At 37.5% G+C, this 20,316-nt stretch overlaps 1 protein-coding gene across 1 annotated transcript in view; it reads left to right on the forward strand.

The window, feature by feature from the left end:
- The window catches only part of LOC121729640 (5-hydroxytryptamine receptor 2C), a 145,019-nt gene extending 125,182 nt beyond the window's left edge, over positions 1-19,837 (forward strand). Inside the window, exons 6-8 of the mRNA XM_042118213.1 lie at positions 4,837-4,957; positions 17,330-17,434; positions 18,614-19,837. Of these exons, the coding sequence (XP_041974147.1) occupies positions 4,837-4,957; positions 17,330-17,434; positions 18,614-19,505 (1,118 nt within the window). The 3' untranslated portion in view covers positions 19,506-19,837. The remainder of the gene's footprint in view (positions 1-4,836; positions 4,958-17,329; positions 17,435-18,613) is intronic.
- The last annotated feature ends 479 nt before the right edge of the window (positions 19,838-20,316 follow it).

Raw genomic sequence — 20,316 nt, forward strand, 5'->3', positions numbered from 1 at the left:
AATTTTTTGTGACTAGCTTCATTTTGAGAAGACGAAAAACATTTTTATTTTCGAAAAGTCTCGAAAGTGGTAGTTAACAGATATAGGAAGGATTTAATACTTTGATGTGATGGTCCTAAAATATTGATCTTTTTGTAGGACAATGTTACTCTTAAATTAAATTATTATATAACTACTAGATGTCCCGCGCGGCTTCGCCCGCGTAAATTAGGATTTTTACGGAAACCGTACATTTTCCCATAAAAAATAGCTTATGCCCCTACTCCCTTCACGTGGTCTACTCTATATCTGTGCCGAATATTGCCATAAAAATTGCTCTAGTAGTTCGTGAGATAAACCCTTTGTAATATTTCCCCCGTTTTCCCCACATTTTCCTGAGTTTCTTCGGTCGAATTAGTCTTAGCGTGAATTATTACACTAAGATAGAGATATAGCCTATAGCCTTACTCGATAAATGAGCTATCTAACACTTAAATAAGTTTTTAAATCGGACTACATTCCTGAGATTAGCGCGTTCAAGCAAACATACTCTTCAGGTTTATAATCGTCCCAATATTATTATAAACCTGAAGAGTATGTTAATATATGTATAATATGGTAGTGATGATGATGATGAATGTAATTTGCATAGTAGCATATGTTTTCCGTTCTTAATACAACGCCAAAACTCCCAAACTTGTATCTATAAAGAATCAGGAGTTCTCTTAGCACCCTCCGAACCACGGTATACCAGGTATACCTCGGTGCAAAATCTTACTTGTTGGTAGCATATGCTTAGAATACTTCTCACGAAACCGAAGTTACCACATGTTTCCCTATAAATATTGAGGAGTTCCCTCATTACTTATGGATCCTTCATCAGATCACCACTTTTGTGAATATAATACTAAATTGGCATGATACCCTATATACCAAAAGAAAAATTTTGAAAATCGGTTAACAAATGGCGGAGTAATCGTTGACCATAAAAAAACGAACTTAACACCTCCCCCATTTTGAAAGTCGGTTAAAATTGTAGCCTATGTGTTATATATATATATATATATATATATATATATATATATATATATATATATATATATATATATATATATATATATATATATATATATATATATATATATATATATATATATATATATATATATATATATATATTAAGATTAACCTACCAATATACAAAAAAACTTGTTGTCCTACAAATAGAACAATCAATATTTTAGGACCATCAAATCAAAGTATGAAATCCTTTCTATCTCTGTTAGCTACCACTTTCAAGATTTTTCGCAGATAAAAAAGTTGTTCGTCTTATCAAAACGAAACTACTCCTAAAAATTAGCTTGTTAGTAATAAAAAAAATGTTCTAGGGCTCCCTCAGTAACACGTTTAACTAGTAATTTAGAAAACAGTAAAATGCATTCGTCGTACCGCTTGTAAAAAAAATCTGAAGGCTTTGTATAGTTTTTCCATCTAAAAAGTTTTTAGTATGAGCTTGGTGTGCAGTTTAAAATCGGCGATACAAGGTCCATTAATACTGTAAGAGTCCTACAAACTGAAAACTTTTCATTTAGTTTTCGTTTGGAAATTTTCGAGCGATGCCAAAATCGAAACCAAATGAAGCTATCGTCTTTGGTTAGAATCTATATTGATAGGTTAATAGATATATAATTTAAGAGTAACATTGTCCTACAAAATTTGAAGGACAATGTTACTGTTTTCTATTAATTTAATACAACAATCCAAATTTTAGGACCATCAAGCCAAAGTATGAAATCCTTTTTATTTCTGTTAGACCACTTCCAAGATTTTTCGCAGGTAAAAATGTTGTTCGTCTTATCAAAATGAAGACACTCACAAAAAATTTACTTGATAGTAATAAAAAAAAAATGTTCTAGGGGTCCCGTACTATCAGGTTTATTTTCGTTACGTAATTTAATATAGCCCGGGAGCTGTCAATCTCAAAAGTGCCCTCATAGTGTGCATGAAATTTTTTGATGAAAATAGATAGTTTAGAACTATAGCTACACGAAACGCTCGGTTTGCGTGGATTTGCAAAGCTTGGTTTTGTTGGTTTTTTTTTTTTTTTATTTGAAAAATGTTTTGCCCTCACCATGTGCACTGGTTTGCTTAAAGTCTATTTAATAGAAAATTTCGTTACCTTTCAGGAAAAAAATACGCAAACCAATTTTTTTGGCTGGAAGTAAGTCAGTGAGCCTCTATATTACGTGCGTGATGAGGGAGGTTGCCCTCATTACGTGTCATGTTTTTTTAATTTGTTCCTTTCAATGTCTTCTTTAAGATTATGTTGGATTGCTGGCTCAAAAACAGCCGGAAATGTTCAGCAAACCACCTTTAAGTTCATTGACTCAGAACTCGTTTTCTATAAAGTATAGCGAATAAATAATTTTTACCGTAGGAAAGCCATGCTTCGGCACGAATGGGCCGCAAACCGAGCGTTTCGTGTAGCTATAGTTCTAAACTATCTATTTTCATCAAAAAATTTCATGCACACTATGAGGGCACTTTTGAGATTGACAGCTTACGGGCCATTAATGCGGTCGCCGCGCTCAAAGTCCGCGATAAAAGCTATGCAATAGTATGTATGTATAGTATGCTGGTTGTAAATAAAATTGTAAGCCATAATCTTAATATCATAACCTTGTTTACCATACCTTTCTATTACAAGCAGCCATTGTAATACAACAAAACACCCGCCAAAATTAATTATTATAAACGTTTATTAACCCGGCGAGCGTAAGTTTGGAATATGTAGCAAACAGCGCTAGGTGGATGTGGTACACCCAGATGGCAATTATGTGGTTATTATACACTATTATTTTAAATATCTATTTTTTTTAATACAAAACTAAATTTTAGTTATATGTTGAACTTATTCAAGAGAGAGATTTAAAAAAAGAATTGAATAATGTAATTTATTTACAAAATTAAGATAATTAATAATTGGAACTTACAAAATTTAGTAGTGCCGCATATTTATGACTTTTTATCAAAAATATGAAAACAACAACAAAAAAGACTATTTTTTCTTGAGACAGACTCAACATAAGAACAAAATAAGACATAAACTGGATAATAAAACTAATACAAAAATACTTATTCGTCCTAAAATCTAGAGCAGATTTTACAGACGAAATAAGCATGTTCCATATATAAAAAATACAGAAATAAGTAAATTCCCAACAAATAACTATCATTGCCTTCGCCATTATTCTCTATCAATCCATTATGCTGTCTTTCATCATCCATCTCCTACTTTGTGTCACTTTCAAAACTTCTTTCGCTGACATTATCTTGGTCACCAACAGACTCGTTGGGTGAACCAACTTCAGCTTCTTCAAAAAAACGTAATCATCTGTTTTGATTATCTTCGTACCTTTCTAGATTTTAAGTTTTAAAAAAATAAAAACATCAAAAATAGGATAAAATGTGTTTGATCAAATTCATTACAAGTAGCGTAAGGCGGGTGTCACACACCCGCTGACAACTTCAAACTCATCTTCACCGTACACCGTGCGGCGATCGCCAAAAACAGTGGGAGATACGGAAGCAAGGGACGCTTCCGTATCTCCCCCCGCGCAGCTACTCGAGCGCACGAAGCGTAACAACAATTCGTTAATAAAATATTAATCGATTTTTTTAGGTCTGGGTGTATCTTACCCAACCTTACGCTCGCCGGGTTAAACTACAGGTCAAAATAATTGTTTACTTGCTGCCTTGAGCCGAAGACTGTTATTACCGAGCCACTCCACTATAAACTCTATTAAACTGTAATAGAGCACAAATTGCGTTGCTTTTAAAGTATTATGCAGCAAAATTAAATTGATATTTCCTATAAGGCCTTCGGTGAAGCAATCCATTAGAAGCTTCTGTATTTGTCTTGTCACTATCGTTGAGTTTTCTATCCTCGATAAATTGAGAAATATCGCTTTAGATCAATTTTATTGATAAACTAGATGACGCCCGCAACTCCGTTGCGCCAAAATTATCGCGCGGGAACCGTACATTTTTTTGGGATAAAAAGTATCCCATGTCTTTTTCCCCGGGAAGATACTTTGAGTCCCGACTCAAAGTATCTAACCTTTCAGCAAAATTGGTTCAGTGGTTTGGGCGTGAAAAGGTAACACATAGACAGACAAAAAGATAGAGACACTTTCACATTTATAATAATTTTAATATTAACAAAGACAATCATATGTTTCTATTGTATCATTTGTATAATAATATTATTTTAAATTATCACTTTTTTTAACTTCTATAATATGTATATTCAGAGAAGGCGATTCCTAGGCAGATGGCTGACCTACATAATTTAGTCAAACCTAGCCGTCAGATCACGTTTAATATTGAATTGACATAACCTGACCAAATAACGTAGGTCTGTCAATTGTCTAGGAATCAATTTCCACGATGGTATGTACTATAATAATTACATTATACGTCGTCCTAGTGTGTAAACATAAACACACTAGGCCGAAAATACGCGACCAATGTTCGGCATGATTACGCCTGCAATGTATTTTTAATTGCTGATGACACAATATCATGCTGAAATTACGTCCCGCTATATAGCGTATAGCCGAACTTCGGTCGCGCGTAAGTTCGGCAGCGATTCGGCAGCAATGTTTTTTTCGGCGTCACTTCGGCGGCGTTCTAAACACTGAATACTCGGACGAAGTTACGCAACTGTATTTACGCCGTGTAATTTCGGCTCTTATCGAACGGCCGAATACGTCGGAACGCAAAATCGGCCTCGGAAGTTCGGCTCCGTATGTTCGGCCTAGTGTGTTTAGACACTTAACGTATTGACGTTCACAGAACGCCGCTGCACCTGGAAGCGGTTCCTCAGCCCCCGCGGCGGGACCCCGCAGCACTCCGCCGCTTCCACCGAGACCGAACTACCCATAGACACCAGGGACTTGTGGATACAGGACTCCAGGTAATATATTATGGATAGTGTATATATTGTATCTTCTTGAGTGTAAGTGTCTAAACACACTATGCCGAAAATACGCGGCCGAAGTTCGGCATGATTACGCCTGCGATGTATTTTAAATTACTGATAACACACCATGCCGAGATTATGTCGCGTTATATTGTATGCGTAGCGCATTCCTAGCGTAGTCATGCCGAACTTCGGCCGCGTTTTATTCGGCCTAGTTTGCTTAGACACTAACAGATGAAATATTAGTAGATACTTCTAAAATGCCCACTTTGAGTGTTACAAATTTCTTTCATGGTCTGTTTAATTTCATATTAGAAGCCATGCCATGAAAGAGTAATCATAAATTTTGTCAGTTTTCTATCTAAGGGATCTATCAGACAGCGAGCGTTCACGCGGTCAAGCGTTTCTTTTTGTTGTATTATTATATATATATATATATATATATATATATATATATATATATATATATATATATATATATATATATATATATATATATATATATATATATATATACGCCGTAATGTAACACGGCTAATTATACAATGTGCTTTGACATATATACAAGAATTGCTCGTTTAAAGATATAAGATAGACATACTCACACAGGAAGCATTTTGACCTCGCTAGAATCCCTCCTGTGTGACAGCATGAAAAACGCAGAACTGCCCTAGTAGACAAGTGGCAAGCGATTATTGTAAACGCTAACAAAATGTATGCGATTTGACATAGGTCATCGCTTGGCTAGCGAATACTAATGTCAAATCCCATACATTTTGTGCCGTTGGCGTTGCCGTTTACGATAATCGTTTGCCGCTTGTCTAGGCCCTCTGACCGCCTGAACTTGAAACCGCGTGACCGATCTCTGTCTGCGGCAGACTGGCACAGAATGTTGTTACCTCTATGTAAAGTCACCACATGAGTGTTGTATAGCATGCTACAAGCCTACGAGGATTTGATTCATGACATTGTCAAGGATTTTTTTTAATAAGTTTTATTTCATCATATGCAATTTTTTTTTCATTAACAAAGTCACACTCTAAGTACATCTAAATTGCCTAATAACAGGCGATAAATAAATCGCAGTAAGGAACCGATTCAGGTTGTATAGTGGAAATATTTAAGTAGTTTACTCAAAATATTCCCCTCATTATACCCAAACAAAACTAGCTTATGACTTATTTGAAAGGGCTTATCTCGCGAGCTACTGGAGCAATTTTTATGTTATTTGGCACAGAAAGATAAGAAGTAGACCACGTGAAGGATCATAGGCTATCGATTTTAATCATTTTTTCAGTGGCTATATAATATTTTATACCCGTGCGACGCCGAGGCGGTTCGCTAGTAAATTATAATATAATTATGTATACAGGATGCTCGGGCTCTTGCCCATACAAGTGAAAAAAAAATCGTCTTTCAACGCTGCTACCTTCACACTCTCTCTACAAGGAACACGTACACACCCTAAAGTATTATCACTTATTTTTGTCATGTACACTGTATATATTTTTCTGTATGTAAAGGGCGGCGAAAATTATTTTTGCCCGGAGCGGCTAAATAGCTAGATCGGGTCCTGTCTATACCGAAATGCTGGAGGTATAATATGCGAAATTGGATTCGTGTACGACACCCTCAACCTGGGCTTTGGCGGGCAAACCGACATGAACCAATTAGACATAATCCATTAGATTTCGGCACACGTGTGTTACTCTTAAGGTGGCTTTCCGATCCTCGCCGCGAGCGATCCCGACCGACAATTCAAATAAAATGCCACTTTATGACACAGGCTTATATTTCAGGTAACATTTTAACACTACAAAACAGTGGCAGAGTAGACAGAACTAAGGGTTGATTCAGACCGCAACGCGACCCGTAGATGAATTTCTTTTATATGGATTTGACAGATTCGCAAGACGTCTCACGCAATTAAAATCTGTCAAATCCATACAAATTTATGACTCGTTGCGGTCTGAATTGACCCTAAGGAGTACTTCACGGAAACGGGCGAATATATCAGTCAGTATGGGCGAATATAAAATGTCAGTTTCAACATGTTTCACAATGCTTAGTAACGCATTAATACGGCGCGCGCCGGCCGATATGACATACTACGTCAAACGTATAAATTTAGAGATCTCTTCTGAGTCAGCCTACTCGTTAGTTCTGTTTACTCTGGTAGTGGCGGCATGGGTCGCTAGACCAATGAGGATAGAAAATGAAACTTATAGCCAGATCATAAAGTGGCATTTTAATAGATTTTTTGTCGGTCGCGGTCGCTTGCCGCGTGGTTCGAAACGGTACCTTTACATACATTTTCTTGTTACACAGTAAAAGCAATTTGCTAATGGTTTAGACTTCTTTAGAAATTGACTTTACACTAGAGGTATTATGCGGTTATTTTATCAACTTATGCAATTATGTGATGCTGTATATCATATCGGCGCCCTCAATATTTCTCGGCTAAATGTCATTGAGAGTCTAAATGAACTTGTGTCTAAAATAGCGAATTCATTGGAGAAAGTCTCTGAATGGGGAAACGTAATTTAGTCCAATCCAACCCCACCAAGACACACGTCTGCGCTTTCATCACTAAAAAGTGGTAGATGTAACGAAAAAAAACCTAACACACCCCGTGTTAGGTTTTTTTCGTTACGTCTAAGTTTTTCGTAACGTCTAGTTTCATATAAATATTTTTTAAAAAGTAAGCTACGTTACTGTTCTATTTTTATGTTCCTTATCGACAGTACTTATTTCCTACCGGTAATATGAAAACTGACACCTGTCGATAAGTATTAGGGAAGCTGTAGCAAATAAATATACTGTATTAGAAATTTTACGTTACCTTTGGTCCTGGCAGAAAATCATAAAAAGTAATTTTGTATCATTCGGCCATAATATGAAGCTAGCTAATATTATATTGAATATATTTACCTAATCAAAAATATCACAAAAATTTGTTAAACTTGAAGAATTACTGAAATTCAATTTTCATTTGAATAGGTTCAACTTTTTAATGTGCATCTTGAAACTTCTCAATAAAAGCTATGAAATGGTGCTTAAATTCCGCATTCCTAATTTTATATTTTAAGTTTCATCAAAATTCGCTGAGTGTATGAACATGTTTCATTAATTATAAATACAATGAAAATGCATGAAAGTGTACATTATTATTCTGAATACATAAAATTATAAACCTGCTTTTTAATTTTAGATGCGCGCTTGAATTTCGTATTCAAATAATTTGTAGTTATTTGTAGGTGTAATAATATGAGATTTGTAGCGTACTGTAAGTATAGGTTGCTTTTTGTTTTATATATTTTAAACTTTAAATCAAAAAAGCAACCTATACAACACTATACATAATATATTACAAACATGTATGTGCTTTTAGAACTAATGTTCTAGTTTTTTAGATGATGTTTAATATATACCAAACACTTTGTTATTTTTCCCGTATAGATATCAAAACTTCATCCTCCATCCATGAATTAACACTAGAAAGACCGGAGCGGTCAAATGACTGCATTTTCGTTTTTAATTTGCGATATTTTCGTTACCATTGCGTGAAATTCGTTTTCTTCTCGTGATATTTAATAATTTTCGATTGTTTAAATTGTGATAACGTGTTTTTAATGATTGCTCAATAATTATAAGTTTTAAATAACAGCGCAGCGGTCAATTGACCGCTTCAATAAAATTTCAAAAGAAATTGGGTTTCATTTGCAAGTTTTATTTTTCTTTCAATGTTTTTATTATTGATAGAAAAATACTATGTTTTGTTTGTGTATTGATTTAAAATTTATAAAATTTTAAAAAAAACTCGACTGAAATAGACTTGTCAATGACTCATAGGACAAAAGTAGGATAAATACTTTTATGTACATAAATGGTCAAAAATTTCACATTTTTATATGTAAAAATAATGGTAATATATTTACAAATATAGTGTGTGTACAAATAAATCATTTTGCCTTGCCTGTTTTGATATTGTAACGTATTTCAAGTTTTTTGCCTAATGAAACCCTGTTTTTTTTGAAAATTATCAACGTTACTACAAAAATCTGTGTCAATTTTCATAGAATTGTTGCCTGAGTTTACCTAACACAGCCACGGTTTATTAGTAGTTGGAATTTCAATAAAATATTTATGCTGAGTTAATTTTATTTTTTGTTTTACCTATACAAACGAAGCAAATAACAAACTAATGGTTGCGAATTGTAGTTCTATGAAAATATGATAAAAATTGTTATATTATTAATGCTTATTTTAAGTATATTTCATTTCTAAAGCATATTTTTTGTGCTTTTTTAGCTTTAGTGATAAAAGATTTTTATATTGTGACCAAAAATACGATACGAAAAAATAATAGTTTTGTCCTCCAATAGGGTATTTTCATCAAGATGTTCATGGCTTCTAGACGTGAATTACTGTACATAAGAGTAACTTTAACATACTATTGCCAAAATGAGAAAATATAAAATCTTAAAAAACGATGTTTTATGCTTAAATACAGGAACAAAAGTAATTAATCTTGTGGAGTTATTATAATGTCATTATATCAGTAGTAGGTCTATAAAATGCTTTTATAAATAATTTTCTTGAATATTTGTTCTATAATTTAATTTAAATACATTTATAAATAATAACATGATCAATAAAATGCAAAAGCAAAATAGTAAGACACACAAAAAAAAATAAAAACATACCATGGGTCATTTGACCGCTCTTGGTCTTTCTAGGAAGTTCAGAATTTCGGTCTTTCTAAGGTTAAAATATAAGCAAGTTAATATATATTTTACAAAAATTATAAATACGAAAGTGTGTCTGTTTGTTACCTCAACACGCCTAAAACAACGATTTTGCTGGAATTTTGTATGGAGATACTTTTAGTTCCGAGAAGGACATAGGATGCTTTTTATCCCGGAAAATTGCACGGTTCCCGCGCGATAAACAAATTTTGGTGCAACGGAGTTGCAAAGGGCATCTAGTTGAATAAAATAATTGCCGTGTCTAGATGTTTCTATCTCTTGTTTTTACAGCGTGTTCTCGTGTAGGTACAATGTATTATAAAGTCAAATTATTATGCGCCGTAAAGTTTATGGCGCTAATTTTGCCGTTAATAGCCTTTAACGTTTTATAATGGCAGTATACCGTATCTGTTGCAAGTATTCTATTAAGTTAAAAGCAAAATCAAGTAAACTAAATTATCGAAATGCGTTAGAGAAAATCCTTTTTTAAGTACCTACTGTGTTTTTTTTGCATCCCCGGGGCCCGGGGAGGACCACCGAGGTATGTGGGACTCCCCGGGGCGGACGGAAGACGCACCCGGGACTACCCACTAAAACCCCAACGGAGTTCCTGCTCCTGAAGATGGGACTGCGGGAAATGCGTGATATACGACCGCAGCCCCACCACCTCTGCCTCTTCAGGCTCAACTCGTGGATACCATTCCACATTACTCCGCGACGATGCGCTGGAACACCTAACGCATCGTGGCCTACCCGGGACTCGGTGTCATGGGCGACGGCAGCCCCATGCCGATGCCCCGAGTTCCCCTGTTAAGGCGGGACGTCGTGACCATGTCTGTCCCTTGGTCTTCGCCTCGGCCTTCTCCGAGGATCGAACGCCTCCGCCTCTCGCCTGCGCTCCGCCTCCTCTTTCGATGACATTACCACTTCGGCGAATGTCTCGACTGCCCTCCAAGAGTGTTGGCTGTCCAGCATTGCACGAACGATGGCCGGTAGCGTGATGTCGGGTCCAATAGTGGCCTGTAGGACCGCTCTTTGTCTGCTCCAAGCGGGACAGACGAGCAACGTGTGCTGCGCCGTATCATGGTCGTCACTGCAATGATGGCAAGCAGTGTTTTGCTCACTTCTGGCCATGTCGCATAGATACTGACCGAAGCAGCCATGCCCGGTCAGTGCCTGTGGTACGACAGCGCACCGCTGTTTCTGTCCACCCATTCCCTCAGTACGGGACGCATTGCGTTCAGCAGTTCGACGCTGACTAGGGACTCGTTTAGACGACCGAGCCAAAGGTCTTAATCCCGGTCCCGTGCTGCTGTTCTCCATCGCCGTATCTGGTCTGGCGATGGGATCCGTCCTTCCTCACGTTCCTCCTGGCATAGCCAAAATATTTCGGCCAGTGACTCGGCTTCAATGTCCCACGGGATAGTGCCGGCAAGAACACACGCGGCATTCTTAGAGATGTTGCGGTATCCCCTTATCGCCCTTATAGCCATCGTCCGTTGTAACCCAGTTAAGATCCTCCTGGTCCTGATCGTCAGTCGCTCGGCCCATATCGGCGCACCGTACATGCACATGGAGCGGATTACTCCCATGTACAGGCGCCGACAACAGATGGCAGACCTGCGACATTTGGTTGAGTTGTGTCAATCCATACTAATATTATAAATGCAAAAGTGTGTATGTCGTGTCTGTCTGTCTGTCCGTCTGTCTGTCTATCTGTCTATCTGTTACCTCTTCAGGCTCAAACCGCTATACCGATTTTGCTGAAATTTGGCATAAAGGATACTTTGAGTCCCGGGAAAGGACATAAGATACTTTTTATCCAGTAAAATTGTAACGCGATAAACGAGTTTTGGCGCAATGGAATTGCGGGCATCATCTAGTTCAATATAGTGCTCTCGTGACTGACATAACGCGACCGAATTACGTAGGTATATCTAAAGTCTAATTAAACTTCTCTGATAGTACTAAATAACTGGGGCATTTTGGTTACAAGTTGCTCAAGATAGATAATATGCTTGGAAGTCCTTAGATCAGGCTAATATGCTTGGAAGTCCTTAGATCAGGCCTTTGTCGAAAGACAAGCTATTGAAAACCAACATCCATTTGCCGATTTGCCCCGTGCGAGTTTCTTACGCTGGTTCTTCTCAGCTTTCCCGAACCGGTGGTAGGCAACGTAGTTTCTTCGTTCGACTTTCAAAAAGTGTTTCATGATTCATGATACCCATTTTGAATAAAAAGATGTTTTATTTAATTTTACGATGATAACAAGTAATAAATGATGCTTAACTAAGCATCATTTATACAGGATTTTATTATTTAAATATTTGTATTTTTTTGCACAAAAGTAGCAATAAAGGCTATTTTATTCTAGATATCAACAATTCCATAATATCGTATCAGAGAATATAAATTTAATAAAAATTCCTACTGGCAAACGAACATTGAATTTCCTATTTTAATAATACTTTTGGGCTATGTTACTCACAGAAAACCGGCGTGAAACAGTGCTTGCGCTGTGTTTCGCAGAGTGACTGAGTTTACCGGAGGCCCAATTCCCTTCCCTATCTTATCCTATTACCTTCCCTTCCCATCCCTACCCTCCCCTATTACCCTTTTCCCTCTGAAAAGGCCGGCAACGCACCTGCAGCTCTTCTGATGCTGCGAGTGTCCATGGGCGACGGAAGTTGCTTACCATCAGGTGACCCGTTTGCTCGTTTGCACCCTTATTTCATAATTAAAAAAAAAATGTTGCTTTTACCATGCGGCCACTAATCTATTTTCTATCTTTTCGCAATTAAAAATTAAATTTATTATTATTTAAAATGTTTTATAGAAATTTCTTAAAAAGTTATCTTTACAATATAATTTACAAACCCCTAAAGGTATGCCTATAAATTTGTGTTGTGTCTGATATTTGTTTTAGACAACTTTGCTTTAAGTATAAAAGAAGCAGGTGTTCAAAGAGTTGCCTTCTCCTTGCAAAAAGTTCTTTGTTTTTTAATAGCTCCTCATCAAACTTTTTCACAGTAATAAATATACACTTTTCATGCACTTATTCCACTTTAATAATATTTATATTATTAAAGTGCGTCCGTAATATTCAAAACGAGATTTATCTCGTTTTGAATATTGATTATAATTTATTTTTTTCATTCCTGGAAAGTACTAAATATATTATACTTCTCCGAAAGAAGAAACATGTCATATAATATATGACGTGTTCAACATAATCTATGGATTCACACCCCGTCCGCCTGGCCCCGTGGTATGTACCTGAAAGACTTGTGTTACGGGCACCCGACAACGGAAATATTATATTTAATAAACGTATTTTATATTATACATATTATATTTAAGTTTTTTATTATAAAATATACGTATTTGTACGCGAGTGGTACTCAAGCCACGACCCCTGGCTTGAGCACCACTCGCTCAACCACTGAGCCACAGAGGTCGTCAGAAATATGTCCACAGACACAATGGAGCCGTATAGATTGTCAGCATTGCTTTGCATTGATTTGTAAGTATATCAAGGACTTTCGTCCAAAATTAGCATTTTGAAAATGTTTAGGTATAAGTCCAGCACGGAGTGTACAATTCCGTTCCACAGTACGTGGGTTACTATATTATATAGGACACTCTTGAAAATAAAAATTTTACTTCACGCTCCAAACTCAAAAAATAAAAAAAGTGTGGCACTCGGGGCCTGCCGCGGTAAAGATACAACAAGAATAACTTATGCAATTATAATTTGCAAACGTCTAGTCGCACGCACACGAACACCGTGTCAAAGTTTGGCAAAGTCGCTGTGCCGGTAGGAGTGGGGCGTGATAGGTTGTTTCTTTGCAAAATTTCTTAAAAAAAATTCGAGATATGGATAAAAAACTAAGCAATAGCGAAATTGTCAATTATGTTTTTTTTTAGATTGAATTGCTATTAATTAAGATGCAAGCGCTGAGTGGCGTTCATAATATACACTGTTCACACTCACGTATGCAAAATGTCATCAATGAAATTAGCGAAATTGTCCCGAAGCATGCATTAAAGGTCAATGCTGAAGTGTGTGTGGGCGATGTAATCAGGTGATGGCAGACATATTGCAGACCTACAAGTATTATTTTTGTAGCTAAATAAAAACGCTTATAGGTAGCACTTATGGATCACTAGTCAATTGCAACTCCGTTGAACCGTCCGAATCGTACATTTTTCCGAGATAAAAAGTATCCTATGTCCTTTCCCAGGACTGAAAGTATATCCATACCAAATTTTAGCCAAATTGGCTCAGCGGTCTGGGCGTGAAGAGATAACATACAGACTGACATACTTTCGCATTTATAATATTAAGTTGTTCACTTTTCGTATTCCCGACGTTTCGGCTACTTTCCAGCGGCCGTGGTTACAGGTAACAGATGTCCTACTTGCTGAAATTACTCTGAACTACCTACCCGAAGAATAATTGTCACTAATATCAGAGTAAGGCCGACTCAGAAGTGATCTTGAAAATACGTTTGACGTAGTATGCCTCGGCCGGCACGCGCCGTACGTATATATGCGTTACTAACGCCTCTACGAGTAGTACACCAACGCTGTGAAACGCGAAACAGCAGCGAACCGATTTGCTGTCTCACTCGCCACACGGAAAAGCGTTATATGGCATCTCGCTCTATTCCTGTTTCATAGATATTTCGCGTTTCGCAGCGTCGGTGTATTAGAGGCATAAGCACTGTGAAACATATTGAAACTGACACTCACGCTCAACTCGCGTATATTCGTCCGTTTGTTTGATGTCGAGGTACTCCTTAGTTCTGTGATCTGTCTACTCTGCTAATATTATTACTTGTCTAATGCTAAGTACTCACATACGGTTTTACTCGATAGCTTTAGGTACTGTAAATCGAGCAAAAACCACCGTGTGGACCGCAAAACTCACAGCTCGAAGGCTCGCATCGAGCCGGTTGGATGGAATTATAATATAATATATCTAATTTCAAATTAATAAAAACTATCGAGCAATGCTGAATGTGTGGACAAAAGCCCGAGCCGTGGTTTTTACTCTACGTGATTCCATCGAGTAAAACCATATGTAAGTACTTAGCATATTAAAGATCTACGTTCACCTTTTGTCAATTTGCTATTATTGTTTGGTATCTGTCTTTCAACATTGAGTGACAGATACACCACATCCACACACCCGTGACAATGGCATGAAAGTTCCACAATATCCTTGTTGGTGTGTTTATCATTATAATAATATGGATAATAAACGATGGATCGTAATTCATAATATGCTAACAATATTCATAAAATAAAATGTATTGCTTTTGTTGCATAAAACGTTTTATATATTGTGTTTAATTTACATTTATTTTATGTGTCTACCTGCCTGTGTGTCCTAAGATTCAACTAAAGTAGATTTTTTCAGATTTTCATTGAAGAACTAGTACAATTTGAATCTTATATGTAGAATTGTTAACGGGCTATGGATTATTATTTACTGTCACATTCAGAGACATTAATCCCGGCCGCACATTGTCCGAATTCTGAAAAAAAACAGTTGAATTTCGCCGGACCGCCACCATGCACACTATCCGAAATATCCTTCCGGCGAGTTCGAGCTCACTCGGCTCAGTACAAAATGTAAGAGACAGCGCGGACGTTCAACTGTTACTGATCAGAAATTTCGGCCAATGTGCGGCCGAGCTAAAATGATGAGTAAACTTCAATTTAATGATAGATAATTAGATAATATAATATAATGGGGCTTGAGTCAAATTCTCTATTTAGTTACAGTTATGTTATTATTATTCGTATCTGAGTGCAGCAGTTAGTTCCTATTATATATTTTTCGTACACTTTCTTCCTATAAATAAAATTATTTACACCGCGTACACGACAATCCATTTATTGATGTCCTTGTCAAGTGGTTTTTTCAATCAGATCAAGGCGTAGATTGCGTTGTTTGTTTGTCTACTATAGTTTTTTTTTTTTTTTATGAAATAAGGGGGCAAACGAGCAAACGGGTCACCTGATGGAAAGCAACTTCCGTCGCCCATGGACACTCGCAGCATCAGAAGAGCTGCAAGTGCGTTGCCGGCCTTTTAAGAGGGAATAGGGTAATACGGGAGGGTAGGGAAGGGAAGGGAAGGTAGTTGAGGGTAGGGAAGAGAATAGGGTAGGGGTTAGGGGATTGGGCCTCCGGTAAACTCACTCACTCGGCGAAACACAGCGCAAGCGCTGTTTCACGCCGGTTTTCTGTGAGAACGTGGTATTTATCCGGTCGAGCCGGCCCATTCGTGCCGAAGCATGGCTCTCCCACGTATATATAGTTTGTGCGTTTTATGATGATATGCGTGACACATTATAATTGACAACAGTAGGAAAGTTACCTAACAAAAATTAATCGATAGTTTAAAAATATCGAATCACTTCGTAAAGGAATTGCAATCGAAATTATCGATTTCGTACTGACATTTCATCGATGCTAGTGATTTAAGATGGCCGCCCTTTTTTATCGATTTGATTTCGATTCAACAGAGTCAATCTCTATTGACATAAGTTCCGTTTCATGCATACGAGTATGACATTTTTCAAATGTTTTCGTAACAATAATTTTATACTCCTATTTCAGAGTTAATATTTATAATTTTATATTAATAAGTTAGCATTTAGCAACTTTTCATTTTTATTCATTTACAATGATAGGAAACATTTGTTTTTGTAGATGGAATATAATTTATTACATTCTGATTTTTTTTGTTTTCTTGTAAAAAAAACCCGTAGCCAGGAATATGAAAACTGTCACCCATATCATCTTAAAACGCACAAACTATAGTCATCTGTTAGCCGGGTTTGAAATAAGCTTACCAAAGCATTATGTTATGATTTTATACTATACTATGATTGTATAACATAAAAATATAATCATAATAATAATTCGGATTATATAATATAATATGCACTCGATTCATGGACCTACGTAATTAAGTTGCGTTATGTCAATCTCAGCCGACTGATCAAGACTTACATTAGCTTTGTCCACACTGTGCCTTTTTCTGTTCGTCAAGGGCATGCGTCATAGCGCAGTCAACAGCGAACGTGAGGAATGCCCGCGACGCATGGCCTCTGACCATTTTGTTACTTTCGCTTTGTTATTAAAAATGACAGTTGGCGTTGCGTTTGTTGATGCATTCAATTATTGAATGCACCAAAACGAAAGTTGAATGAAAGAAGATGACGAAAATTGAAGACGAAAGCGCATAGTGTGGACATAGCTGTTGACGCATTCAATTATTTTTATTGAATACGCCAAAACGATAGTTGAATTAAAGAAGATGACCAAAATTAAAGACGAAAGAGCATAGTGTGGACATAGCTAATGAAATGACATTACCCAACCAAATGACATAGGTCCGCCAATGAATTAATTTATTCGATGGTACGTAGAATCACCACACCACACCTGCGTATGAATAAATTTCATTAAATTATGAATAAATCCCTGCGTGAAGCTCATCATGTCGAACGGAAACCCAAATCCATAGCCCGTTTGCACCATGTCCGTTCGCATCTATGTGCATAATAAAGCTTATGTGTAACATAGCCTATGTGTACACAGCGAGCCCGCGCCGTCCGCCATGAGTGCACTGCATCATTTCGGTGCTGAGATGTTGCGACTGTCCCGCGGCTTGGAGGCGTCAGCGTCCAAACCGTCTTACAAAGGGTATATGTTTGCATTGCTTACTGTGTCGTTGATATACTATGGCTACAATGTCGCTTTTAGTTACAAACTGGGATTTAACATAGCAAAAATCTTGTATTTATTTAAGAGGGATAGTTAAAAGATACAAATCCTGTTGATGATCGACATCAATTGGGCTTGTTTTGTAAGCGACATCTCTAGATATAGTATGTCAATGGTAAAACATATTGTGTCTGTCCAAATACATTGTGTCTCCGTTATATACATAATATAACAATAGCAACAAAACTCATGATCATTACAATGTAATGATCATAAGTTTTGTCGCTATTGTTCATTTAAAAGATGATATTTTATAAAATGTATTTTGATTAAGGTAAAACTTTAGTGTTCATGTTTCATGAATAATATTATTGGTGGTATTTTTCAATAAATTAGATACCCATTTGGACTATCTAAAACGCTACATCGTGAACAAATACAATCAATTTGATATTCAAAAGAAACATGATCACATAATCCAAATGACTGAAATAGTCCAAAATTAGCATAACAGCCACTTGTATATTGAATTACCTCGAAATTCTAAACTACATATAATTCCATGTTCCCGACAATTAATATTGTGAGCACATCTGAACTAATTTATCGTGCCCGCCATGTATTCATAAAGTTTGTACATTTGTGTGCTTTTGGCTTAACCGTCGTGCATGTGGAAAACTGTTTAGGTGTAGAAAAGTAATTATCATCTGACAAAAAGACAGTTATAATAAAAAAAAGCTTTCGTTTTTTGATTAAAAAGGTTTACAATTTTGTTGATACTTGGGAAAATTGTGCCTAATTAATGCTAAGTACTCACATGCGGTTTTGCTCGATAGTTTTACTCCAAATCGAGTAATAATTAGTGTGTGGACCGCAAAACTGACAGCTCGAAGGCTCGCATCGAGCCGGCTTGATGGATATATCGATTTAGAATAAAACTATCGAGGAATGCTGAATGTGTGGACGGAATCCCGAGCCGCTGGTTTTGCTCGACGTTATTGCTCGAGCGAGCAAAACCGTATGTGAGTACTTACACTAATAAGCTTACGAGTATAAGACAGCCAAAATGTAGTTTTCCAATACTGCAAAATGAAGAGCAGTTAAAATAGCCATAGAGCAAATAAAAACACCAAAAACTAATATCAGTCTTGTTTACAGGACGAACATCTCCGAACGTGGTGGGATGCTCACGCCAGGTTCCATGAGCGTCTCCTCCAGCTCTCCATCATCCATGCATCAGGATAAGCGAAGACTGTCAACTGCAGACCCCAGTCCACTCAACAGACCAAGAAGCGCGTCAGACGATGAAAGCAATGACGGCCTACTAGCTCCTGTCACATTGACGGCCAAGTCCCGAAGCTCGGAGGACGGTCTGCTACTGCCTCCGCCATGTACGTGCCCCTATTTTGGATCAGACTCAACACCACCCAAACGAACCACCGAAGTCATTATAGTACCGGGAGGAGACATAAATGGATGCAACGGGTACACCAGAAATGGTACCATGAAGGATGAACCTTCAACCCCGTTCTTTAGGAGATCCAGCCGCGGCGCATCCTCAATAGTGACATGGGAGGAAGCGAGAAGGTTTAGACGTGGTTCCAGCTTCGGTGCCAGAACTGCATTATCAACGCCTTCTAGAACTATCCGTAGACAACGATCGATCAACAATCGCCAGCAGACTTCTGTGAATCCGAGTCCTCAGAGACAGACTCCAAGGACTCATCACTCGAGAAATTCCAGCGTGATCTCTCGAAATTCATCACGCCACGGAAGAATTCTTCGACTGGAGCAAAAAGCGACGAAAGTGTTGGGTGTCGTGTTTTTCACGTTCGTCGTGCTCTGGGCGCCATTTTTCATTCTCAACATGGTGCCGGCAATCTGCCCGGAATGTGAGCGCAGGATCCCCGGCTGGGTTTTCGACTGCGTGCTGTGGTTGGGCTACGCGAGCTCAATGGTCAACCCGATCTTCTACACCATATTCAACAAGGTGTTCAGGCAGGCCTTCAAGAAGGTGCTGCTGTGTCAATACTTCAAGGCGAAGAGATAGCCGGCACCCTGGGAGCGCGTGAGGCCGGCGTCAGACCCTGGCCTCACGGCGCTCTCAGTCAATAGGAACGTTCGATCGCAATTCGTCTAACCTTCATAGTATGCAGTGTTCCTCCAGTGTGAAGGTTTATCTAATTTATCTTTATATAGCGTTGAGATCCTTCCAATTTTAGAGGGAATGCTTATCTTTATTTCGCTTTAATGTCTATTAAGCAATATCGACAATTTTTCAAATCACCATCATCAAAGATAGGATCAGCTTAGACAGCAACTCGAGTTTGTCGTTAAGGAATTTGATCAAAGTCATCCAAAAATTTTATCGAATTACTTTATCGGATAAAGCTTTAACAATTTAAACGCTTGTTATATTTTTTGTAAAAAAGTATATTTGATTGAAATCATCAATAAAATATAACGTATATATTATAAAGCTGGAATCCACTTTTTACGAATATAAATAGCAACTTTTTTCGGTCATAATTAAGTTTCCCTCTCATTTCGGACGTTTTCCGTGTGAATTGACATCAAAACGTGAGTGATTGGCCTCATTTCGAATGTTATATTAAGGCGACTTTTCGACCCCAGCGGCAAGCGACTTCGACCGACAAAAGTTTAAACAAAATATTATACGACAAAAGTGTATACGTGGGAGAGCCATGCTTCGGCACGAATGGGCCGGCTCGACCGGAGAAATACCACGTTATCACAGAAAACCGGCGTGAAACAGCGCTTGCGCTGTGTTTCGCCGAGTGAGTGAGTTTACCGGAGACCCGATTCCCTTCCCTATCCTCCCCTATTCCCTTCCCTTCCCA

Source organism: Aricia agestis, chromosome 8, assembly GCF_905147365.1.
Source record: "Aricia agestis chromosome 8, ilAriAges1.1, whole genome shotgun sequence".
Lineage (NCBI taxonomy): Eukaryota > Metazoa > Arthropoda > Insecta > Lepidoptera > Lycaenidae > Aricia > Aricia agestis.